The sequence below is a fragment of the Rhipicephalus sanguineus genome, chromosome 6 (assembly GCF_013339695.2).
Source record: "Rhipicephalus sanguineus isolate Rsan-2018 chromosome 6, BIME_Rsan_1.4, whole genome shotgun sequence".
NCBI classification, from domain to species: domain Eukaryota; kingdom Metazoa; phylum Arthropoda; class Arachnida; order Ixodida; family Ixodidae; genus Rhipicephalus; species Rhipicephalus sanguineus.
The window spans coordinates 68,199,379-68,226,053 of NC_051181.1; the positions used below are offsets into that span (position 1 = coordinate 68,199,379).

The following is a 26,675-nucleotide window of genomic DNA, read 5'->3' on the forward strand; positions in this document are numbered from 1 at the left end:
ATTATGCCTTATAAGCTTCTAATAAAACATCTTCATGTCCCTGGTAATTGCCTAAAATCATAATAAGCAGGTGCATCGGCACATTGAAAGGCAGCCAAGTTGGCAAGTGCAACGCTGTGATGAGAAGTTTAGAAGAGGAACAAAAAAATGGGGGTGCAAAGTCCAAGAGCGGCATGTCATAAAAACATTCAGTTCCCTGAAGAAAAAACAAAATGAGAAAGCTTGACTTGTTTCTGGTTTTGAGCTATAAGAGTGATTGCACTACTTGTCCCAATTTTTCCAAGTCATGCATATTGACTTGGCAGTCTCCCAGCCCTGCAACGCAAGCTCCAAGCTCTCTACATGTGCAATTATGGTAAAAGCGTTATTTGCTGTAGCAAATGTCTCGGCCATGACAGCTCGATGCAAAAACAAGAATGGTCCTCAATTTTCAAAGGCATGTTTGGACTGTTCGACATTAGCAGTAATCCTAAATATACTCAAGTTTGATACAAGCCGGTTTGACTGCACAGGTGAGATTTGTGTCATTGCTGGATAGTTTTCGCAGCTGTCTGTTGCACCAAGCTACAGCTAAGTGCTTTGATTTGTAATTTTGTTTGAAGTTGGATGCATCTTGCTAGGAGGCATTCATCCTAATTGATGCGCACACTTTAGTGCATTGGAAGATTTCCTGCCGGGCAGGTTGACTAACTGTACACTGGAATTTAACGGAAAGCATTCCATCCAGAACAGTAGTAGGTAGCTGTGTAAATGATTAGGATGATTGCAAGTATGGGTGGTGAAAATACTATAGTGAAATTAACAATATAATAGTATGAAAACAATGACAATTAGAGCCTGATAGTAGCCCAGGTGAAAATGATTCCCATTCCCAGCTGGGTTATGAAACCTGGAAATCTTTCCAGGCTGGAAAATTTCCCAGCTGGAAATGGGAAAATTTCCAGCCTGGAAAAATTTCCAGGTTCTATAACCCAGCTGGGAATGGAAATATTTCCAGTTGGGAATGGAAATATTTCCAGCAAATATTTCCAGCAGGAAATGGCAAAATTTCTAGTTGGAATCCTTCATTCCCAGCTGGAAATGGAAGAGTTTCCAGATTTGACCTCGCGGCTATCGCATGCGTCTTAGCATGGTTCCTACAGGACCTGTTCGTCCAGTGAACTGCACACAGTCAAAGAACATGGTGGTGAAATTTAACAGCATTTATTTGAACGCTTGTAGCAAGTGTTAGAACATATCTCGAGATGTAGAATGAGTTTGCTCATATCCTCGTACACCACCTGAAAAAAAAAATTATACATAATGAGCAAACATCAAAACCACAATGACCCATAAAACGCAATTCTAGCAAAAGTATACTTTTACCAAATCACATGAACAGCATCAATACAGCTTTCAAAAGCAGTACCACAATACAAAGTCAATGCAGTGCAATATAAAGCAAAGGTGAGCAAGAGCACTGCGGTTCATACTGTAGGTGCTATGTAACGATTATTTATATCGACCTTAAACTACTCCGAATAGGCGTCCAATGAGTTCACTCGAACATATGTAATTACTCGCATTTGTTGCATAGACGCATGCGCACCAGTAGGCACAAGCATTGCACGGCACAGGGCTACTGGAGACAAAGGATGCTTACACAAACCGGCCTGTAGTGTACTTCGCGCATATGTAAACATTACACGCAGCCAGGTAACATGACATCGTGATAACGAAGCCCACAAACATTCGAGACAAACGTTCACTTATACTTGAAATATATAAGTGCAACTTACCTCCAAATGGAACAATTAGAGCTGAGAAAATCGCTGTCCCTTGATCGGCGCTGGTGTATCCAAGACATCGCACACAGTACAGCAATAAAAACCGCTCGAACATGCTGGTTATCACTCGTAACACTTTCCAGAGATAAACCTGACCACAAAGAACTATTCCATGTAACTGTCGCACAGATATTCATCAAGGAAACTCCCTAGAGTAGCGAACACCGAGCACACACACGCACAGATATCACCAATATCACCACGACTAGCCGCCATGTGCTGTACGAAACTGTGGCTGAGTGCGGCGACATAATAATTTATGTGGTCTATCAGACCGCTGTCTTTAATGTTGTTAACCTTAAAAAAAGAAACATAACTTTTGTACGCTGTATTTATATTACAGAGTAGGTTATTATTTAGCATTAACGTCATAAGTCACCGAGAAATGATACGAGAATAGAGCTACTGAGACGCCAACAAACATCGCGGCAGTGCGTGCGGCGTTTTTCATGGCCGCGGCGTCGGAGGGAGCAAGTTAGCAAAGTTCACTGCTATTCGATCGTGGCAGTCAATGGCGAATGCTGAAAATAATGCCCCTTTTCACAAGGAAGTAACTACTATTGTTTAAACACTAGCTATTGGCGCAACGGCTCAATGATGAACCGTGTCGACCGGGCGCACGACTACTGAAAAGGTCAAATAAAAGCGCGTGTTACCCCAGCCGTACATATTTTTCAATTTTTTTGCAACCCAGCCGTACGGGGCGCGGAAGATCACGGTTGTAAAATGTATTCTATGTGCCATGTGATGAATATTCAATGTGGTTCTCAGACATGGATGTTTCAGGGGGACCCTTGCAGTCAGAGGAAGAGGGGGTGGGTGGGTTATACGCAATATGCAGCGTGTGAAATAGGTGCCTTTTATTTCTACGTGGCAAAGAATGGTCAGGCAAAAGTGCCACGTCAATTCGATCTGAACAACTTGTCAATAAGTTCTCTAGCCTGCAGCCACATTCAACCTCTTTATCGCGATGTTTGTTTTTCAAATATGCAAGCCTGGAAAAAACATGCTCGCATATGTCGTAGAAAACTGCAACAGAAACTTTACAGCCACCTCACGAAGGAGAAACATAAGTCAGCTCCGTCGCACTGCACAAGTGTATTGCAGTGAAGCATACCAAAAACCAGAAGGGGCCGCTGTCACGGGACATAGTGGGCCTTCAAAAAACTCTCTGTTTCTTTGCAAGCTTAATGTTGCACACCCCGAAGAATGGCCTCGCGGACCCCCATTTGAGAACCAGTGTTCTAAGTCATGTCTAAATGCACGGTCTGCATTATACACCTAATCTGCTATCACTTAATTGTATGCAGATCAATCTTTGGGCAGCTGGAATTCCTTTTGTCAACTACACCACTTCCTCGCTCAAACAAGAAAATTTCATGCTGAGCAAAGTATTTCCCAACTGAAGCTGGAAAAATTTCCAGCTGGAAATATAACTTCCCAACTGGAACTGGAAACGTCAAGCTGGAAATGGCTTTCCAGTCGGGAATTATTTCCATATCCATGCTGGAAATACCATTTCCAGCCTGGAATGGGTTTCATTCCCAGCTGGAAATTGTATTTCCAGCTGGGAATGGAAAATTTCCAGCCTGAAGAGCCATTTCCAGCTGAAAACCAGGCTGGAAACCCGATTTCCAGCTGGGAATTCACATCCCATTTTCACGTGGGAGTAGTATGTTGTTCTTGAAAGCTGCGGCAAAGCTTTGCCTTTGTGCAAAATTGTGAGGAGGGCAAAATGCGAAAACACTTAGCATGTGTACTTTGATATAAGGCGCACGTTAAAGAACCCAGCCGAGGTGGTCAAACTGATCTGTAGTCTCTCACTATAGATGACCCCTCATAATGATGTCATGTTTTTGCCTCGTAACACTGCAGGATCTAATGTGATATTTTTAAAATTGAATTTTCTAATACAGCAAAAGCTCGTTAATTTGACCCTTGTCAATTTGGAAAATCACATAATTCGGATGTGTTGTCCGATTCCGGCCAGCAGATACATTCTTCAATGACATTAAACTCTCATTAATTCAGTAATATTTGGCCCCAATCTGGTTAATTCGGACGATTCTCAGAGCGCGCCAAGCGCGAAGCGCTGCAAATATGCAGCGGAAAAAGATCAAGAACAATGTTCGCGGACTATAGAGTTAAATTACGGTTATATTAACTCTGTGCTTCATGCCACTGCATCAGACACTGTGTTGGCCGCGGGCATTCAGAAAGGCATGGTTGCCATCCACAATCGCGTTCTTGGTAAGCAATGCTTCGGCGGCTGCAGCAAACCTTCTTACTCGGTGTACGCGGACTGCATGGATGCTGTGATCACCTCGATAGCAACCGCGGTATCGTCTGCAGCAGTTGTGAGAAGCAGCAGTTTCTTTCTCTCCGCATGCCTTCATAACTAGGTAGTCGCCATCCATGATTGCGCCAGGTTTCGTGGCGCTTAGTTTCGTTTCGACTCTGTGTGTAGGTGGCGGTTGTGCCTTCAGGACTGCTTGTGAACGCTGCCTATGATTGCTTTGTTAGCAACCACGGCTTCATCCGCAGCGGGTACGCCACTCAGTAGCTTAATTTGTTTCGACTTCTTGAAATGTGCGCGCAATGTCAGAAAACTCAATTTTGGCACAAAATGTTGAAAATGGCAAGCTTTCGGCCACGGTCCGCATACTGGCATAAAACATCTCTGCTAGCTCGCTTACTACATTGTGATGGACGAATGATCAGTTTCTGGCGATTTTACTGGCAAAAAAAGTATCATCACGTGCATGTGGTGGTGTTCATTGTGGCGGTATGCATAGGGAGGGTTGCAGAGCACGTTTCGGGCTAATTAAGACACAGGGGTCTTGTGCTGCGGTTGCATTGTGAAAGAAGTCGCGGGACAACGAAAAGTGCAAACTAAGTACATGATTTACGTATTCATCAATAAAACGAAAGTGCTCTGGTGTAATACAAATTTGTTTAATGTTTCTTGATACTTTTGATAATTTGGAATTCGGTCAATTTGGACATTTCTTCCCACCCCGTGAAATCCGAATTACCGAGCTTTGACTGTAAAAGTAGTGTGTTTCAGTGAGAACATTTTCCACTGGCAAATTCTGCAAGCCTTAAAAGTGTCAGTGAGCATTCATTGTCTACAATTATAACAAAAAGGCAGAAGTGAATGAGAAACTCATTGACTGTTTTGTGTATGAAAATTCACTCCAAAGTTAACCCTTCATAGTTCACCAGAGTAGAAGCTTGTTAATGTCCCATAAGGATAACTATCGAGGCATGAACTGGTACGTAAATAGGTTTTCAATTGTGTTTTTTTTTTGGCACCATATACTGATGTGCTCGGATGACGATGCCTACATGTTGTGCACAGTCATGAAAGGATAACATTAAACTTTTACAGTGTATGTGTAAGTGTGCATGCATCTGTGCCTGTTTATGCCCGTTTATGCTTCTTTTTGTCATTGCTTATCATTCAACAGCTGTTTCATGCAAGGGGGATGCCATTCTGCTCGTAATAATTTTCACCAGTTGTTTTCACCCTTATGTTTTTGTCATCCTGTTATGTGCAGGCGGTTATGACTATGGTGCCCGAGGCTTGGCAGAATAATGAACAGATGAGCGTTGAGAAGCGGCAGTTCTACCAGTGGAGTGGCTGTGCCATGGAACCCTGGGATGGCCCAGGTAAGTTCAATATTACGTTATAAGTTGAAGCTCAAGTTCACTGTCATAAAATTTAACCTAGTAAAAAGAAGCAACATCTTTGCTTGAAAGGAGTTCTGAGCTTTGTTTATTTAGCTGAGTTATGTATGTATTAAGCTCTAGTGGAGCACGTACCAAGCGTTGATGAATGCACACTTACATGTGTCATTGGTATGAAAGCTGTGTCTTTAATAATGCTGTATGATTCACTTTGTCAAGATGAACAGCTTTAAAGCTGTTATCTATGATTGGACTAAAGAAATCACTGGCATTCATGTTCTGGGGTGATTCCACGTAAGATCGAACAATCGATGGCTGGTCGACCTCTCAAATTTATTTCAAAATTTTATATATTATTGCCTGATGAGTGGAAAGAAGAGATCCGCAATTTGTTTTGCCGCCAAAAATTTTTTCGAAGCACAGGAAATCAATAATGACGAAGAGGTGGAGTGGAGCACTCATCCGCTCTGCTGTTTTGGCCAACTTTCATTATGAATTGCACAAAATATATTAAAGTTAGGTAGCTGAAATTTCTTTAACGAAATATATGCATGTTTTTGCTTCTGCTCAGGTATTTTTAGTTTTGATGTGTAGTGTAGATGTTTTCATAAAAAACCTCAAAATTGGCCCAGGAAACGTTATTTTCTTTACTTTGAAGGTCTTTATCTCGAGAAATCCTTGTAGCAGAGTGACAAAAATTGCGCATTACGTTCTTCGCATGCTTATCTACCATACTGCCGAATCTTATATAAATATAACTTTTCAGTAAAGAGATATGATCGGGCTAAGTTAAAGAAAACACCGGACAACGAAAACTTCTGACGACAATTAAAAAAAAAACCCATTTTTTATATTTCTTAAACTTTGTCCACTTATTCTCCTCCACATCAGCTTTCATAATCATTGAAAACATGTTGCATAATGTCGTTGCACTAATAGTTACGACCCCTCCAATGAGACCCTTAGGCAAGGATTGGCAATTCCGACTTCTTGCCCAGCAAGTGCATAAAATGCAGGCAAAATTGAATTGCTTTTTAATAAAAGGCCAGCAGGTACCGAGAAAGGTGTCGCCGGCACTGAAGACGTTAATTTTGAAATTATTTCGTCACTGCAGCAGCCGCAAGCGCGGGGCTCCCGAGCAGGCGCGCGTTGTAAGAGACGGCGCAGTGAGAGCTCGTTTTTGCGTCCTCAGACGGATTGAGTACGAAACAGCAACACCTCCTGGGTGACTTGAACGCACGTGCACCGGGGCTTCGCTATTCTATCCGCCCTCTGTTCGCATCGCAGCTAGGCGCTGATAACAAGGCAGAGATGGAAGCAAGATGAGAAATCTATAAGGGAGCTATATGAGCGCTCGCTTCACGCACGCTGCTGCCACAGAAACTGCACTGCGCCATTTGCGATCAGTGGAAAGCATTAACGTGGCGCTCCAGTGGCAAAGCAAAATATGGAATGTCAAAGGGAAGAAAAGCAAAACTATCGGTAACCGGATGCGCTTGCCTATCTTAGATGTCGGCAGCAGACGGCCTGAACTAGCCGCGCATTCAGAGCGCTGTTCACACTTCATTCGGCGCGAATAGTTCTTGTGCTTTGCTCTTACTCTACTCCTCCTGTGCGTCTCATGACGAGAAAGTATAGCTCTGAAGAGTCTATTGTGGAGACTACCTTTTGAAGCACAAGAAGCTTAAAGGAGTACTGACACGAATTTTTAAAAATTTCTGATTGTTGCTCTAAATAAAAATGCTGGTGTCGAGAAACCTAAAACGACTATTGTGGTGCCTGGGAATGCATGGTTAATTAGCGCCACCTTAAAAAGACACTTTCGGTTTAGATATCGAGGGGGTGGCTTCTCAGTGTCGTTTCATAGCAGTGTGACGTCACGGAGATACAGAGACTCTCGACGTACTAGCAGCAAATTCGTCATCTGCTCGTGGTGCACATAAACAACGATGAGTGAATTGTCGTCCTGTGACCCTGACAGTGATTTCTGTGATATAGGCTGCATGCAGGACGTAGAACTCGCATACTCGGGGGAACTGTCTTGACTCGTCGGGATAATGTCCTTGCAGTGGGGCTGGCTTGCAGATGCTCAGCGACGAAAACTTGAAAGTCAAATTAAAATTTTTTATACGTGTTCTCCGACTCCAGTGTGTGGACAGCGTTGACACTGCACACCAACGAAGCAAAAAATGTCCCTTTTGCGATGTCTCAAAATCGTGTCAGTACTCCTTTAATTATTGCAAAGAAGCCAAAATTTCGCAGAGTTACCGACATAGACATAAATGCTTTGAAGGAACGTTTAACGCCCGAAAGATCAGTGACTGTCAGTGAGACGGACTACTTGTGCTACGCGTGCTTTTGCTACCACTGCAATGAAAGCTCTTCACGGAACTTCATGACATTCTTGCCCCCTGAAAAAGAAATCGACGTCATTAACCAGATCACTGCGACTAACGGTGTACGTGCGTTCAAGTCACCCCAAAGGTGCTGCTGTTTCGAACTCAATCGGTCTGAAGACGCGAAAACGAGCTCTCACTGCGCCGTCTCTTACAACGCGCACCTGCTCGGGAGCACCGCGCTCGTGGCTGCTGCAATGACGAAATAATTTCAAAATTAACGTCTTCAGTGCCGGCGACACTTTTTTCGGTACCTGCCGGCCTTTTATTAAAAAGCAATTCAATCCTGCCTGCATTTTATGCACTTGCTGGGCAAGAAGTCGGAATTGCCAATCCTTGCCTAAGGGTCTCATTGGAGGGGTCGTAACTATTAGTGCAATGACATTATGCAACATGTTTTCAATGATTATGAAAGCTGATGTGGAGGAGAATAAGTGGACAAAGTTTAAGAAATATAAAAAATCGGTTTTTTTTTTAATTGTCGTGAGAAGTTTTCATTGTCCGGTGTTTTCTTTAACTTGGCCCGATCATATCTCTTTACTGAAAAGTTATATAAATATAAGATTCGGCAGTATGGTAGATAAGCATGCGAAGAACGTAATGCGCAATTTTTGTCGCTCTGCTACAAGGATTTTTCGAGACAAAGACCTTCAAAGTAAAGAAAATAACGTTTCCTGGGCCAATTTTGAGGTTTTTTATAAAAACATCTACACTACACATCAAAACTAAAAATACCTGAGCAGAAGCAAAAATATGCATATATTTTGTTAAAGAAATTTCAGCTACCTAAGTTTAATATATTTTGTGCAATTCATAACGAAAGTTGGCCAAAACAGCAGAGCGGATGAGCGCTCCACTCCACCTCTTCGTCATTATTGATTTCCTGTGCTTCGAAAAAATTTTTGGCGGCAAAACAAATTGCGGATCTCTTCTTTCCACTCATCAGGCAATAATATATAAAATTTTGAAATAAATTTGAGAGGTCGACCAGCCATCGATTGTTCGATCTTACGTGGAATCACCCTCTGTATTGCTGAGTAGAGGTTTATATGCAGAATTGAAATTCAGTAATATACAATGAAAATAGTGTGTTAGTGTTGATACCTACTATGTCTGTGCTGATGTGCATCAGGTACTGGCCTGGGCCATGTCAATTTTTTTGCTAAGCATGGCAGTTGTTTGCACTATGTCTTGTACCAGCCAATAATGCAACAAAGCAGCCAGCAGCAAGAATACAAAATCCGAAACCCTGGAATGTGGAAAGAAGAGGCAAAAGAGAAAATGCATATTTCTTAAAAAATTTCTACATACTACATAGTGACTGCCTTGTGCTTTTTAAATTGAAGTTTTGTTTTTCTTCACATCTCTTTGTTCTAGCATAAATTATTGTTCGGGCGGTTGTCTAGCACAGGTATTTCCGATGTGGTTATCACATGAGCGTTTTCAGTTGCGATTTCGCTACAGTCAGGACCGAATGTGTCAACTATGATTGGCTCCCTTTTATATCTTGCACAAACAAACCTTTCTCAGTCGGGAAACTCGGTTGCAAATAGGCTTTACTGCAGTTGAAAGCGAAATGTGGCAACCACATACGGTGTTGCGTCCATGCCTCTGCAGTACGATGTCCTCAATGCACTGTGCAACCATACGCTCCATGAATCAGTTCTCAGCTCCTGGCTGATGTTCCACAGATATTCGTGCAAGTCTTTACGTGCAAGTTCATCTGATTTCTCTGCAGCCCTGCTGACCTTTTCCGATGGCCGTTACATTGGGGCCATCCTTGACCGAAATGGGCTGCGGCCATCTCGCTACTACATCACCAAGGACAACTACATGGTGATGGCGAGTGAAGTCGGCGTGCTGGACATCCCGTCCGAGATGATTGTGCAGAAGGTATGCATTGCAAGCTTTTACTTCTCCTTGCTGCTAAGATACGCTGCACACTGGCATGACTAAAGGCAACGCGATTACCATCAGACCATGAGAAGCAATTCCGATGATGATGATAAGCCCACACCAACACGACAGTGGTGACAGCTCTGGGCACGAGACACAGATCTCGAAGGCCTTACTTTTGCTAATTGCGTGCACCATTTTCTGAAGTACATCATAGATACCATCTTTGATTTGTAAATATATCATGGCTATGCTTTCACTCGTGGAAACCTGAAAACACCATGGATGTTGCTCATCATGTTGTGGGGATGGAAGACAAAAAACGAAATCACATTTTGATGCAAATAATTCAGGGGTGCGATCATTACGTGAGTGCAATCATTGTGTGAGTAAATATATGATATATCTGATTCAGTTGGGCCTGGATGCAACAAACACTTTTATTGCTGAAGTTGTATTCACCGTATCGGATGTTCTTTATAAGTTGAAATGTGCCTTAAAAACACTAATTAACATGCAGAAGAGACACTTGAAGATATAGCGCACTTTTCTTCTATGATGACTTCAGCATTCTTGGTCTTCCATTGAGAAGTGAGATCCTGGGGACATGTTCTTAGCTGACAGCTTTACTGCTTCGATTGAGATTGTATTATTTGAAAATTTACCCATATTTTTGGGGCAATTTCACTACACTTGTTCAAATTTTTATTGAATAAATTTGCCCAAATTATCGGGCAAGTTTACCGAACACAACAAGATGAGCTCACATGTTGGTTCAACAGCAATAAAGCACCAAACAGTTTTTGCAGAGCACTGCCAGGCAGGAATCAAGGTCAAGAATCAAGTGGCAGGAATCAAGGTCAAGAATCGTGGTATCTGCACAGAAAGCTGAAATCATCATATTCTTTTGTAATTAAGTCTCGTGCACCCATACTAATACAGCTTGATGGAAGTATGTGTCATTGATTTGTGATATGTCGCATTCTATGTTTTTTTTTTGTCTGAATATGCTTAAGCCTTAATTGTCTCAATGTCAACTTCAGGTTGCGCATCTGCGTGTGCTTAACAATTAGTGCAGGTTTTACCCCAGATGCATGCTTACGCAGGAAATATAAGCTTGGCCAATAGCCTATGTGTGAGGTCAGTGGAATGACCCTGTTGTGTTGCCTCTGTCTGAATAACAGGGTCGCCTGCGTCCTGGACGCATGCTGCTTGTCGACACCTTGGAGAAGAATGTCACCAAGGATGAGGACCTGAAGTTGCAGATTGCCCGCCAGAGGCCACTGGGCGAATGGCTCAAAGAAATGGTGAGGAAATGGTGGCGTTGTTCATAGTAACTACCTTGGGATAAGTAGTGCTAATTATTATGTTAATGTAATGTAGTTTTTTATGTAGCTTTTGCAACTATGTACATTATTGTAGTGTTTACAGGAACACTTATAGCACAATGTAGCAGCTTCACAACTGGAACCAGTTCTATCCAGTTTTTATTGATTAGCATGCTCCATCATTGACCAGGCCCAGTAAATGGGTCATCACCAAGGTCGATGTCTATGGGAAGTGAATGAAAATTATAGAATAAGGTTGGGCAAAGGAAGTTACAAATATATATTGGGCTAAATTTTCTCCAGCATATTGTCCTGTTAAACCATCTAGTATATGAATGAAATGCAAAGCAGCACATTCTGTTTGAAATTCTTACCACTGAATTAAGTGCTTCGTGCCGTTCCACAGTTCACTCTGGCGGACTTGCATGAAGCGGCGGGTCCCGTTCGCGTGCCAGGACTGCGTCGCCAGGACACCAGCACGTTTGCCAAGAGCAGCAAGGTGTTCCAAGACCTGCGGCTGCCCCTGTTTGGCTACTCGCCAGAGACCATCAACCTTCTGCTGCTTCCCATGGTTCAGACCGAGTGAGTTATCTTTGGGCCGTGTTTTCCTTCTTCCGGTTAGTTACATGTAAAAAACAGTAGCTTTGACGGCGAAAACACCGCAGTGGTGTGGCTGTTTTGCACACAAAGTGAAGGAGATGCTCATTGTGAAAACATTCTTATGTCATTTATTTTATGTGTAGTTGCCCAGCTTCTTTAATGAGACCCTCCGAAATGCGTCAGGAGCAAAAATGGTCTACACCTACGAACCATGTGTGGATAACAGGAATTTGACGCCTTAATTGATGGTGCGATGTGGGGGGAATTTTCATAAACATTGCCATGTGGCCAGTATTTCAGCACAAAGCAGCAGTCGCATAGTTCTAGGATGTAGTTTTGGAGCAGTGTTCAACTTAAGTACTGTGTAGGCCGTAGAAGGAAGGTAATTCTCTAGGTGCATTGCTGCATTTATCTGCCTTAGAACATCGAACTTATGAGAATTACGTTGCATAGGACCATATTTTCATGAATACGAAACAAATCTATTTCCCTCGGCATTTTCCTGTATATCAGCTTGAGAAAGCGCCTTGCGTTATATAGTAACTTTAAAATAAAATTGGTGAATTGCTGTGGGAAATGACAGACCAATTCGCATGTGTTCTGTTTCTCCTGTCCCTGTACCTTTTTGTGCTGCAGTTCACCAATGTGTTTACTCACAAGACCAAACAACCATATTATCGATAACACCTATGCTCCCATTGGCTAACTTAAATGCTAACTTGACTCTACGTTGCAGTATTTTCTGGTGTAGAAGTCTCACTTTTCCATAAAACACATGCCCTACTTTTTGCTACTTTAGTATAAAAAGTTAGTACGGTAATTCCTCGTTATAACGAAGTCAGCGGGGCAGCAAAAAAATTTGTTGTAAGTGATATTTCGTTACAAGCGACCACTTGAGAGAAGCTAAAGCAGTCCAGCTTTAATTGCGTCACAGCTGCAAGGAAGCCAAACACAATGTATTCAGGGATGATGATGATGATGATGCAAACTTTATTGGGGTCCAGAGAAGACGCAGGCGACACCCCGCGCCACCCGGCTAGTCCCACATAGGGACCGCCAAGCCAAACTTGGCGGCCCGTTCGCGGGCACTCTGGACGGCCAGGGTTTGGTCATGTATTCAGGGAAGCAAAACTTTATTCGGGTGCAAAAAAAGCACTCTGAATAGCAGAACCACATGGAATGCTAAGGCGTAAGTCAGCCAGCGGTCTTTTGACCACTTTTCGGCATCCAAGAGACCGTGGTTTTCTGCCATTGCCAAGCACCAGGAAAACTTTACTTTCATGTAGATTCTATCACAGGGGACACCAGCGATGCGATCACGACCGAGATTAACAGTTCGGGCGCGCTGCACTATGGAATTTGACAGCTCCCGTTCGCTCCGCAGTAAACAGCTAGTAGCAGTTGGCACTCGCTTGTTACCCATTACTAGGCGGTTGTCGGTCATCGGTCTGGTACTTGTGTGGCCTGCTCTGTGCCTGCACGAGACGTCGGTGGCATTAATTTGACACTGCATGCGCAACAGGATCACCACCGCTCGCAACATCTCCGCTCGCCACTTCATTCTTCTTAATTTCAACTATGATATCGTTAACCCCCGTTTGTTCCCTGACCCACTCTGCTTTCTTCCTGTCTCTTAAGGTTACACCTATCATTTTCCTTTCCATCGCTCGCTGCGTCGTCCTCAATTTAAGTTGAACCCTCTTTGTAAGTCTCCAGGTTTCTGCTCCCTAGGTAAGTACCGGTAAGATGCAGCTGTTTTTATACCTTCCTCTTGAGAGATAGTGGTAGACTACCATTCATGATTTGATAGTGCTTGCCGAATGAGCCCCATCCCATCCTTATTCTTCTAGTTATTTCACTCTCATGGTTCGGCTCCGCGGTTACTACCTGTCCTAAGTAGACGTACTCCTTTACAACTTCCAGCGTCTCGCCACCTATCGCAAAGCGCTGTTCTGTGCGCTTCGAGTTAATGTGCATGTGTTTGGTTCGGTACCAGAAAAAATTTCAAATAAAACGATATTTCGAGTAAAGCGATTTTGTTATAATGAGGGATTACTGTATATTGATTTCTCATGTGTATGAGGTGCACCTCTTTTTAACTCGGTCACCACAATCAAATGTTACTCTGCAAGCTTATAAATTTATCGTTAAATGGCATAGTTACACTTGCCACTAAATTTTTGTAAACTTAATTTTTTATTGAGCAGTGAATTCTAGCAGAATAAAACTCGTGAAAAAAAGAAATGGAACTGATGTTCTCCCAAGGCATAAAAAATCAATAGTTATATTGCACTTTACATGAAAACGTCACCAATCCCATCTTCTAACACACTGTCAGAAACTTGTCCAACTCTGGCCAGTGGCATAGCTGGGTTAATTGCCATCGTCGAGTTCATCGCCATCGTTGTTCACGCCCTTGTAAGCACATACAAGCACTTGGTTGACGTTGCTTCTACAGTGTTGTGTGTTTGGGTGAACAGGCAAAAAACAATCGCATCGCAGCACCTAAATAAACGCACACGAAACATTCTAGATGCTGAACTGTTGTCAGCCACAGTTTTAGGTAGACCAGATATTTTGAGACTCATTCATTCCCTTCCTCAGGGGTTGACTGTGTAGGTCGTGTAAGTGGCATCACTTCCTCTCAACTCGGTTCTTCTTTTCCATCGTTTCATGTGGCTGAAATGCATGAAATTTTCATGTAAATAGGTGGCAGATACATGTTCAGATTATGCAAATAAACAAATGAGAAATACTGGGTTAACAGGAACCAAGATCAATTTTCACTAAGCAAAATAAAGAAAAAAAAGCAGTGAGTAACAAATACACAGTTACATTGACGTTGAACTTGCTCAGATACCAGCTGTAGATGGTATTGTTTGAAACACATCCTGGGTGTTTTTTTCGTTTGCAAACACACACTCGGAGTAAATAAAAAATTCTTAAAGTAAGTAAAATGCAGAGGGCATACATGTTTGCAATTCTTATGATTTACACTTCTTAGGGACCACACTCTATGCTCGTGTACACATTGCGCCTAAAGGACACAGACAGAAGGAAATACTAATTAATTAATTAACGAATTAATTAATTAATGCACAGCCTGTTGTTGCGTTAATGACTGGCTGTGCGAGGATTGACTTATTAGAATAACGTCTGAAATAAGACAAGTGGCTGGCTAACCATTTGCTGAAGCGATCCTAGATACAAAGTTTTGCTTCCCCGCTGCACAATAGTTGCAAGAATCAAAGAAACAGAATCATACGCTTGAATAATGAAGTGCATAATATCCAAAAACTGAAGCATAGGTGAATCAGCAAGCCATCATTTTGCATTGTTGGCGAAAGAAATTGTTTCTTTGGGTGGCTGCACATATGTAAAGAACATTCTTGGGACCTGTGCTAAAGCAAGTGTGCAAAAAGGTCACGATGTTCGTGAAATAAAAATTGTAATTTTGCACCTCGTGCGTACCACCTTTCCTTGTTCTGTCCATGTCCTGTATTTGCAACGTTATACACACTGATGCCACACGAACAGGAGCAAGTACAGTAACCATGTGTAGTACATCTCTATTGCAAATCCTCAGGGCACTGCATAGTCGCAAATTTTACTTAAGCCATCAAAAATCATCTTCCGTTACGCCTGTGCTCGCCTTATATTCACGCAAATATTGTACATAGTACTGTACGTAAGGTGTGACGTTACTGTGAATCTTTGTAATGTTGTGCATTGTTTGCTATACTGAACACAACTAGTAAGAGTAGCTATATTCCACTGCTGTTAAGAAAATCAGAAAAGATTTCCAACTGTTGCAGCAATGCTTTGGCCTCAAAGGAATGTCCCACTTAAATTTACAGTTGCACGATACAAGAAGCAGAGCTCACTTTATGGCAGTATATAATGGCAGTACGTAATATGTGTGGTCATTCTGTCAGTGATAGCAGCTGACAATAAAAATGCTTTTTTATTTCATTATTCTGATATCTTTAACTGTGGTATTGCAATTTTTCATTTCTTTTTTTGTAACATTTAAATTTGAGCCCTCAAGGCAGTAATCCTGTTTGTTTAATTCCATATAGGGCTATCTTAAACCACTGAAACTGTGGTGCCCAGGGAACAGTTATTAAAATTTTTAATATCGGATTGCATCGATCGGTGAACAGCACAAAAGATGTGAGTAACAAAGAAGGCCTACTGACACACAGACAGTATTATCATGATACCATACCTGCCAAGTTTGGAGAAACGGAGTCCGGGACATCTACTCCGATTCAGCGGGATTTTGCGGTTGCTGCTGATCTGTGCAGAGTCTAAACCGTTAACATCGCTTCCGATGACGGGACGGTCGCGAGCGCTGGCGAATGCGCTATCTCAACAGACATCGGTAACGGCTACCCTTTTAAGTGCTGGGCTCTCCACTTGAAGCAGTAGTGACACAAAATTTTGAAGGCGAGATAACTTGTGGGATAGATTTGTGTGTACACAAACGCATCATCTACGAAATATTAACGGCTGATATAACCTATAACACATTTAGGATCAATTTTGAAATTGCGTGTAGCGCATCTGTACGCGAAACGTCCCACCTCGCGTCACGACATCAAACAACAGCCATTTCTGGGAGATTTTCCTATGACCCGTACAACCGGGAGAAACGTTCAAAATCCGGGAGTCTCCCGGGTAATCCGGGAGACGGCAGATATGTGATACTATTCAAGCCAGCAGGGAGCAGTGAATTGTGAAGCTGTCTTATTCGATCGAGACACGTGCTCTCTATTCGTGATCACAGTGGTTGTTTAATAGATATCTCTATGGCAGAATTTGTAATATTTGTGCAACCAGTCATGCGACCACTTCATTGCTCTTGGTTTGATGGAGCAGGATGCATGTGGCAGTTGTTTTCATAACAGGGGCCATGCAACAGCATTTTCAGTAGACACAGTGCTTTCTTTTTCATTTCCCTGTCGGTTCTTCTGCAACTTTCGCCATTGTGTGATTATCCACATTGTAGGTGGTCTTGCTAGTCTTTAATCCTTTCACTGTTGGGTGTTTCTGGCTGTGACACAACACCAGTGTTGGCTTGGTTTTGGGAATATCAGGGACACTTGAAGTAATCAACTTCCTGCACATCCAGTTGAACAGTTGCACTCACGAATCGTACGGAATGTGACGGGCCGAAAGGAAACAGCGTAAATGAGAAATCGCCTTTTTTTCCACTTATTGCCGGTTTGCCGTGCGCAATTGCAGGGTGACAGTCTCGCGAATTCAACGTGAGAATCTGATACAGTGGAACTCCCCCCTTCCTTGGTTGAGAAGCTCTCAGAATCCGAATGCGAGCTCGGCTCGTATTTGGAATCGGAAGATCCATAGCTCCAGTTCCTATTCGAAGGCCCCGCGCTGTCAGCCATCTGAAAATAACCGCGCGCACATGGAGGGAGCACTTTCACTGGCCCACACAACACAAAGAAATGGCACATTGTGAAACCATTGTGCCACTTGGGAAAGATGGGAAGGAGATATAACAACCATGCTTGCTGCTCATAGTGGCAAGCAAGACCACGGCGAGCGAGCGAAAGCAGCGATCGAGTCAAGTTTCGGTCTACTGGAGAGGCAACAGCTCACTCCTCTGAACTTAATGCACCGTAGGAGACTTGTCAACAGAATAATAATGAAAAAAGCCTCCAAAACTGCGGCAGATGGCAGAACAACCCTTGTATTTGTAATTGCACGTGTGCTGCGTGGTTGCTCAGCCTGAGAGAATAGCGCGCGTGGAGCGACTGTGCCCTCCAGCAAAGAAGAGCAGGCGCGGTCATTCCATACTCTTCAAGGTACGTCAGTGACAGTGAAGTGGTTAAATGGTGCTGTTAAAGAGTAGCCAACGTTAAAAACAAGGTGGGCACTGTGGCAGTTCCTTGAAAGATTAGGAAGGTGAGCGTCCACTTTCTAGAATACTCCATCTCTTGACAAAGCACCTCGACACGTGAAAGTTCACTGTGGCACTGCCCCTCTATTGATGCAGTCACTTTGAGTGATACTCCTCGGGTATTCTTGACAGGAAATCGGATCTTTCACTCTTGCCATCTTTCTGTGCAATTGGGTGAAAAATATGCTTCTTCAGTGTCTTGCGCAGACGTTGGTTGTTTGAAGGTGGCTGTAGGCAAGGTCCTTTTGTGAATATGAATGTCTGAATTCCTTGCTAGTCTGATTTATGTTTGATGTGCTGTTCTGCCCATGCTATCGTTCTTGCCATGATATAGCTATTAAGAAGTTACTTCAGCCGGTTTTTTACACTTTCCATGGGTAGCATCGCCATTATGTATATTGGCACCATGATTGCTTGGCAAAAGTCTCTAGTAAGCAAAACTCCTTGGTGGGTAAGCATGCGCCCTCTTTGTTATTCCATGTTCATGGTTAGGAGGCTGTCGTGCTGTCTTTTGATCTGTAATTATTGCGGCACCATTTGTTGTCACTCTTGTAGTCATATCATCCTTGGTTACTGTGCATGTCATTGTGCTGTAAACACTGCATGCTGTTGTCATCGCCATCATGGCTGTGTAGTTGTCAGCTGTCGTTGCTGTTCTGCTGTCATAATTCATTGTTGTTATTATTCCTACGGCTGTTATTATCATCAGTGGGCCATTGTTTCATTGTTCGCATTGTTGCTGGGACAGGTTAACCAGTATACTTGGCAGCACTTAGTGCTTTTCTTTGAAAATACCTCCACAATATTTGCACCATCATATATACATGTTAGTAATTACTAACATAGCAACTGTCTGTCTGTATGCCTCTTTTCTTATTGATAATTTTCCATGCTGCTTCACCGGTCGTGTTGATCTTTCCCTTGCGTCAACTTCATTAAAATCTACAATTTCACTGCATCTTTACAAATGAACAAATATTTACAAATGTGTGTAAAGGTTTACAAACCTTTTGCAAGTGAATCTTTATAAATGAGCACGCCAAAAAAAAAAAAGGAAATATTTCTATTAGACTTTGTGTTTTGCATCTGTTGAGCCACACCTTGGTGAAAGTCATTAGAAGAAGATTGCACTCCAATTCGTACAGGAATGAATCTGTGCCCTAGCTGCTAAACAGGGCACGACTTGCCCGCTGGCATTGCTGAAATCTAGGGACCGATTTGTGTGCTTCGCAGTGGGGAGCATGTGTGTGTGGTCTCACAGCCTCCCCTTCTCCAGTGTCTGGAAATTCGTCGACAACAAAGTGGTGTGAGATGCGCGGCACTACTGGCTGCGGCTGGCAGTCGGATGGAGCCACAGGAAACTGTGAGCACTTGTTCCGCGACACTTTGTCGGCACAGTGGTATGCGTATATACTAACTGCTGAAGCGTCTGCTCAATTTATGATGAGGAGCTGTAAGTTGCTTGACCAGAGCCAAACATTAAACGTTAAACACTTCTAGCACTTCTAAGAAATAAGAAAACTGAACCAGCTAAGATGTTATGCTCTTAAGCTTGAGGACACGGGTTTGATTCCTGGTTACGGTAGTGGCATTTTCAATTTTAGGGACGTAGTGCTAAAACATCCATGTACTCAGATGTTGATGCATAAGAACAGCAGGTGGTCAGAATTAATCTGAAGTCCTCTGCTACAATGTGCTTCGTAATCGTATTGCAGTTTTGGTATTTAAAACACCAGAATTTTCCTAATTTTAATTTAATAATGAGAGGAGCAGCATGTTCTTCTTTTACTGTTCTCTTATTTCTTAAAAGGGCTGAAAACTTGATAATGACCAAATTTTAACCAGGCCAACTTTGTGCAAGTAGACTGAATTTCACCATTTTGAACCTTTTCACTCAGCCAGACAGATCTTTCAAAATGTTTGCATTTAAATGGAATAATATATGCTAGAGGTGTGCGAATATTCGAACTTTCGAATATTTTTCGAATAGTGTTTGCTATTCAATTCGATTCGCACCAGAATTTTATTGCTGGACGACTCTTTGTACTCGCGATCGAGCATGACGTACTTTGAAACATCGGGCAGCGCGGTCATGCATGCCACGACCAAGCGCTAGTTGCAGCTTTTTCACGAAAGCGAAGAAGCTGCAACGTGCTTCGTCGCAAGCAACGAATCGCATTGCCCTCTGGATCCTTGGAATCGTAGATGGGAACTTGACACATCGGCTGCGGACCCCCCGGCGAAGCTTGTCGCACAGCGACCGCTCGGAACATCGGTGGAAGTGGCTAGCAGCTTCGCACGTTGGCACCCCAAAACGAAAGACCAAGCAGGCTGCACGCCGATTTATCGTCATTATGTTTATTTTACATTGTTATAAACGATTATATTTATTTTCCGGAGGTTCGAATAGCTCGGCTACTATATGGTCTTTGTCACGAGGTCCGAAGTGCTGACAAGCAGAACCTCTAATCGCGGGTCCCACGAGTTGGTCCGAGACACGCGTCTGCGATGTTCACAACGAGCGCGGCATACTATCATAATCTGATGACTGAGGTTTCGCTTGCAGCTGCCAAACTAAAGCGTAATTATATTCTAAGTGATATCATCAACCTGTGAGCACAGAATGAACGAACAAGTCACTAATTAGCGCAATTGTCGACAACCATGACCTCGCGACGCGCAAGCAGCAGACGACACTTTCCCGGAGCGAGCATCGGACCATTGGCGAGGCATGCTGGAGCAACATCGCGGACGCAGCCAATGGAGGACCTCAAAACGAACTTTAAACATTTGCTTTTTGCACGCTTGTTTCTGAATGGAGGACCTAGCTGAAGCGGGGGAAATTTGAAGACGGAGAAATGCTCTTTCCGACGAGCCCAAAATAGCGGCGCCCGGTTGTGTCATTGCGGAGCTATAATTTTTTAGAATTTAAAATATGCTTAGGGGCCCTCTGCAAATTTTTATCAGTAATTTCGCTTCGAAGTATTCGAAAAATATTTGAAAAATAATTTAAAATTATTCGATTTGATTCGTACTGAAACTTTATTATTCCAATTCGCTTCACACTCAAAATTTTGCTATTCGCACATGCTCTAATATATAAATATGTTCTTCTGCATGTACAATTTTTTTTATGAAGGTACTCTTGCAGCAAAGAAACAATGTGAAGTTGCTTTTGTCTGTGCCCTTCACAGTGAGCAATTGCCGAAACATGGCACCTGTGATGTTACCCATTCTCTTCTGTTGTACAAAATACAACAAAACATATGACTTTGAATATCACTATTTTCATTGTCCGTTGGGGGTGTGTGATACAAGCATCAAAAGGGGTGCAGACAAAAGAAATCCACATTTCATTTTTGTAAAGAAACTAGGCAGTTACCAAATACAAGTATGATATATAGAATGATCCAGGTTATACAGTATGATTTCTCTAAGAAATTTCATTACGAATTAATGTGTAACAAGCGTAAAATTTTATTTTTTAATATTACTAGATCTGTGAAAAAATATGCAGGCCCCTGTATTGTCAGTTTTGTCATCTTCACAACAAATTCGACATTTCCACAATAGCAGCCCAGAAAAGCAGCACAGAACCTATCAGTTAAATGCAGTCATGCAGTAAGCCATAGTTTTCAAGAAAAGCGTAGCTCCTTTATATATATGGCACTTGAGTGATGAAACAGCTATATAACAACAACCCGAAAATGCCTAGGCAAAGACAGTGAGAAGTACAAAATATATGCATTGATGTATGGTTAAGTTTAAAGGGTGTCCTAGCTTGGGGAACACATGGTAATTGGAAAAGATTGCGTGCACTGAACGAATCATAGACTACAATTTTGTGGTGATACTTTCTGCTAGTTTCTTTGCTGCTGTTATCATTCACTCTCATAGCCAGCTGATCGAATGGGCAAAGCAGGGCTCTAGCCACAAAGTGTGAAAAGCACAGTAAGGAATCACATCAATAAAAGCTTAACTACAGTACTTGGGTCTCAGTTCCTTGATAGAACTATCATTGAGCAAGCAGCTTTGCAGGCCTGCTTTTATCTCATTGTTCGTATTCTAGCTATGGTCTGTCTGTGGCTCTGTTGAACTGCAGGAAAGTAATTGTCTTAGTAAAACAAGTGCTGGAAACATCAGTAATTTTCAGGGTGAAGCATCGCACGCACGAAGTCTTGCCTGGACGTTGACGTGGGATGACACTACTGTTCCGTCGCGGTGAAAAATTACATTTTTTGTGGCTTACCTTGCTGCAAATGAGGATCAGTTCTAAATTACTTTAAAAAATACTGATGTGTTCTGCATCAAATTTGGAACTCTTCAAATTAATGGTACATTATAAAATGCTGTACATATGTGTTTGCAAAGTTTGAGTGCAAACAAGACAAAGCCGCAGTTAAAAATGCTGTTTTATTACCCTGCCCTTGTATGCAACAGTTCGCATGTCTTGTTGACAGCTAGTGAATGGTCTTTCTTAATTTGTTTATTTATTGGTTTACCTCTGTGCTTGCAACACCCTCTAGACATTACAGTGAATGAGAGGAGGGGGGGGGGGGGGCGGAGAGCTAGGTGAGAGCAGAGAGAGATTAGGACATATACAACCAAAGGTTCACAATACAACATGAACGTATCATGCGCATCACAGCATGTTTCTGACTGGAAAATTGTCTTATCTTGGAACAATACAAATACTTCATTTGACATTATATTCATCCAGATGGCGATGTATGTCAGTCTTGAGCAGTGTTTTTGGGCGAGAAGAAAGGGACTTCCTTTAATGGGTCAGGCTTGCATAAGGTTTCTTTAACATTAAGAGCGCAGCTAGCCTTTCTTTTGTTAATGACAGCTTATGTGTAAAACTATACACTACAACAGCCCACATGACTGCTTTTCTTTTCCTCTTCTTTTTCTGGTGGCAGGAAGGAGGCCCTAGGCTCTATGGGTAACGATGCTGCACTGGCGTGCTTATCCCTCTGCCAACCACTCATCTACGACTACTTCAAGCAACTTTTCGCCCAGGTCACCAATCCACCCATTGATCCATTCCGTGAGAGGATCGTCATGTCTCTGGCAAGTGGCAACGGCTTGTCCTGTCTTGAATTGATACTATGTAGCCTGTGGAAACTGTGCCCCTGCTGCAGTTCCCGTACTACTACATGGCTCGTTAGGGTCGTGGTTCTGGCGTATAAAATCTCTGGAATTAAATTTAATTAATGACTGTGCTGGGGACATTGCTATGCAGGCATGCCCAATCGGACCAGAGGCCAACATCCTGGAGCCCAGCCCAGCCCAGTGCCGGCGCTTGTGGCTGGAGCAGCCCATCCTCTCCCTACGTGATATGGAGGTCATCAAGGAGACCACTTACAGAGGCTGGAGGGTGAGCTTCTTGACTCATGCTTTGCTTGTAGGGATTGGGCGGCCTTTAATGTGTCTTTTTTTTTTTTTGCAAATGTGCATGCTTTTCGTAGAAGACATGCTCTTTAGATACGAGGTAGTTGAGAATTCATTGTCTATTTTGTAAAGAAATGCCATGACTTTTATCTCGTGCTGCTGCATCTTGCAGTTTATATTCGTTGAAGTGTGTTGACACTAATTCCATTCTATGCTGATAAAGTTGTTTGTAACATATGCTAGCTAGCTTACTATTTATTTCTCCTTCATTGTAACCTGTGCTTATTTTATCAGGGTACAAAGACTGTATGCATGTTGTTATATGGATATTGTCAGTTCTTTGTACGTACTGTGCCTCCTGGCAAAGATACTGGTGTCATGTTTGTACCTGTACCCATGGTTTCTGTAAGCTAAGGGTGTTTGGTCATCGAACACCAGCTATTCTTATCTCTCATATTGTTAAGCAGCTGTAGAAACAGAAACTTATCACAAAATTCCTTGTTACATTGGTCGCAGTTGAAACTAAAACATGTTACGACAAACTTGTTGGCCGGGACGAGCTGTAGTAACAGGGATTTCTGTTGTTTTATGCAGACGAAGGAAATTGACATTGTGTTCTCCGCAAGCGAAGGAGGCCCAGGCCTCCTGAATGCCATCCGTCGCATCTGCGATGAGGCTTGCACTGCCGCGAAGTATGGCTACACGCTCATCGTGCTGTCAGACCGGAAGGCTGGCAAGGACTTCATACCTGTCAGGTGTGGGCTTGAGGCACATTGAGCGCATATTAATACGAATGCACAAGCGCATCGCACGTTGTAAACATGTTTTGTTTATGCAAACAAAACTGTAAGCTTTTTTAAAAATGCAATACTATTGTGTGTTTTCTATGCCATATTTTGTAAAAGGTTGCTGTTTGAATAATATGCCCTTCAATTTAAACTCAAGTCGAGTTGAAAAGCTACTGTTAAGATCCTGAAATTCAGTACCAGTAATTGCTGTTATAGTACTGTGAAATAGTATGTTGAAAAGAAACATTTAGGTTATCCTAAAGGTAATTGTAGCTATGTGAAACAATAATATTAAACATAGTTTTAGCACTAAGAAGGATTAGTGTTATTAGTGGAGCAGTAAAGCCAGTTGGTGTCTAGTACCTGTCCTTTGCATTTTTTCTCAAAGCCTACGTGTTTTTTTAGCTCTGCGACAGTGTCCCATACAATGCCAGTAGCACATCAACAGGCTCAGATGTCAACCTTATTCATCGCACCAGTTAGCTGCTAGCACTCATTTATACTTAATTTTGTATTACTCAAATCTGTTCAACAGAAGTGGCACTTGATATATGAAAGTGCCACTTTGATAAGGTGTGCTCACAGTTATTGAAATAATTTAGTAAACATGTTACCCTACCCTAATTGAAGTTAAGCTGTTAGCCTGTATACCCCTGTACCAGAGTGTGGTCATCTAACGCACTATGCTGCTTTCACCTCATAACGGCCATAAAAGCAGCAGTGAGCACTGCATTTGTTCTATGCTCAATCGGGATGCTACGCTGGTCCTCTCAGTCATTTTAGTGAAAGACTTATATATGTATTACTGATGTTTCCTTAGTGGGTGGGTTGTCTCGTGTGTGTTTTCAGTGCGGCCATGGCTCTGGGTGCTGTCCACCACCACCTGATCACCATGCGGCAGCGCATGAAGTGTGGCCTCATTGTAGAGACTGGGGAGGCCAGGTGAGTGCCGGCTGCATTTCATGCATTCCCTTTGGAGTCCTCTTGCGACTTTATTTCCCATGCTCTGCTATTTTAAGAACTGAGTCAAGCGTCTGACAATTTCACACTCAGAAAACTCTCCTTCATCCCCATCCGGGGCTTTATAACTGTACATGGTTAAGGTAGGTCACCACCTTCAAAAATGCATTTTTTTGAAAAAATGATTTTTTTTTTTGGATTCGACATTTTCAACCTCCTTGTCTATTCAAGAATATTTAGCAAAAAGAATTATGTAGCTATCTTGAGCCGTTCGAATGTTATGACCATTTTTACAAACCTCCCTTAGACGCATTCGAAACCGAGACTAAAGGTTTCTGATTCCGCAACACCTGCCATATCGTCATAAATGTTTTTCCTTCTACATATTACGTAATGCTCAGTTGTCAAAGTATATTCTAAAGCTTGTGGGGCATGATGTTTAAGGTTTATCTGAAAATTTCCACTACGCAGCTTCGGCACTCTGTTGTGGCGCGCGTTTTCGCTTGGCTGTCAGTGCTTTTTCGGACACCACTTCGAGCTCTTGGACTTAGTTCTGGCCTTTCATGGAATAGGTTATTGTGCTCCATGAAATATGGCAAAGTATGGGACGAAAAAGGAGCATCAACGCAAGTTATGGAGTCAATAAACCAAGCGTGGAGCTGCTGTGGCGAACGTAATTGAGAGTCAGCTGGAGACTCAAAACGAGCTAGAAAGAGTATATGTGCGTCAGCTCGCTTGTAAGGAGAATGCGCCGCTTCAGGAGAGGTCCCCAGCTATGAACCTAGAGAATTTCAGACGTATGGAATGTTTTTTTATTATATGGACATTCAATTCAAATCTTTAAAGCCATTTTTCTCGGAACATCATTTTTGCATCCTACACTTACGCAAACAGCGATAACTTTCCTTCTGATAAAGATTTTCACATATAATTTTGCGTACAATTTTTTTATAGGTGGAGCTGTGCATTCAAGCAGAATTATTGAAAACGAGCTGTAACTTTTTGTACTATGGCCAATTTTGTGCAAAACAAAGCTGTCAGATATAAACTTTTTCAGTCTTTTTACGATAACACGCCTTAGATTAGAGATGTGTTGATCGTGGAGGTTAGATGCACAGGATAGTATCCTCACTACATGCCTACCAAGTCTAGTTTCAATCGCACCAACGATTTTGTAGTTGTGACTGTTGGCGCAACATGCATATTTTGGCAGATTTAGATTTTTATAAATTTTGTTTATTTTTATATTTTTAGCAGTTTCATCATTCTAAAGTTTAAATTTACATCAGCCCTACAAGTCAAAATGATAATCATAACTTTTGGATTGAAACTGAAATTTTTTCTCGAAGGTGGTGACCTATATCTACGGTAAAATCTTGCTTTGCAGTTCACAGTTTGTGAGGCCCTAGGCAATTATATGCCATCTTAGAAAGCTTATAATGTTCAAAGTCTTGTCTACACTGGAGTCCACAGTAGGTGTTTGCACCAAATGCTTTGGCCAAGTGCTATCTCTGAAAAAATTCATAGGGCTTTCTTGTATGAACCGACAAATCTAAAAACAAGGATTGTTATACCTACTGGATTACACAGATAAAATAAATCACACAATAAAATAAATTATTCTTTCTTCGCTACCCTCCTCTGCAGCTGATGTGAAATTTAAAAAAGAAAATTGAAGGAAGGAAAGAGTAAGAGTCTGAGGAAAAATTAATTATACGTCTTTTAAATTCAAGAGAGTTTTTCCAACAAAACGCAGACTTCATATGCTACTAATTTTCACGCTACAGAATTCAGACTAGCTTAGCATTCACAATGCATTCGCAGTCGGCAACAACTGTTATAGGCAGCAGGAGTAATCGTGTTCTATAACCTCA

At 42.3% G+C, this 26,675-nt stretch overlaps 1 protein-coding gene and 1 long non-coding RNA gene across 11 annotated transcripts in view; one reads left to right on the top strand and one right to left on the bottom strand.

Moving 5' to 3' along the window:
• Positions 1–24,783, top strand: part of LOC119395867 (uncharacterized) — a gene marked incomplete at its 3' end in the record, with an annotated part of 205,015 nt that extends 180,232 nt beyond the window's left edge. For 6 of the 10 annotated variants that reach the window (XM_049416797.1, XM_049416795.1, XM_049416794.1 and 3 more), the window contains 8 exon segments: positions 5,387–5,498; positions 9,651–9,805; positions 10,993–11,115; positions 11,543–11,718; positions 22,582–22,732; positions 22,905–23,039; positions 23,648–23,808; positions 24,691–24,783. In XM_049416797.1, coding sequence (XP_049272754.1) covers positions 5,387–5,498; positions 9,651–9,805; positions 10,993–11,115; positions 11,543–11,718; positions 22,582–22,732; positions 22,905–23,039; positions 23,648–23,808; positions 24,691–24,783 — 1,106 coding nt within the window. 10 annotated transcript variants of the gene reach the window in all.
• Positions 1,188–2,023, bottom strand: LOC125758983 (uncharacterized). The gene is made up of 2 exons (XR_007416527.1): positions 1,779–2,023; positions 1,188–1,280 (listed from the first exon to the last, which is right to left on the bottom strand). It is a non-coding gene; the product is annotated as an uncharacterized LOC125758983 (long non-coding RNA).
• Positions 24,784–26,675: the final 1,892 nt, after the last annotated feature.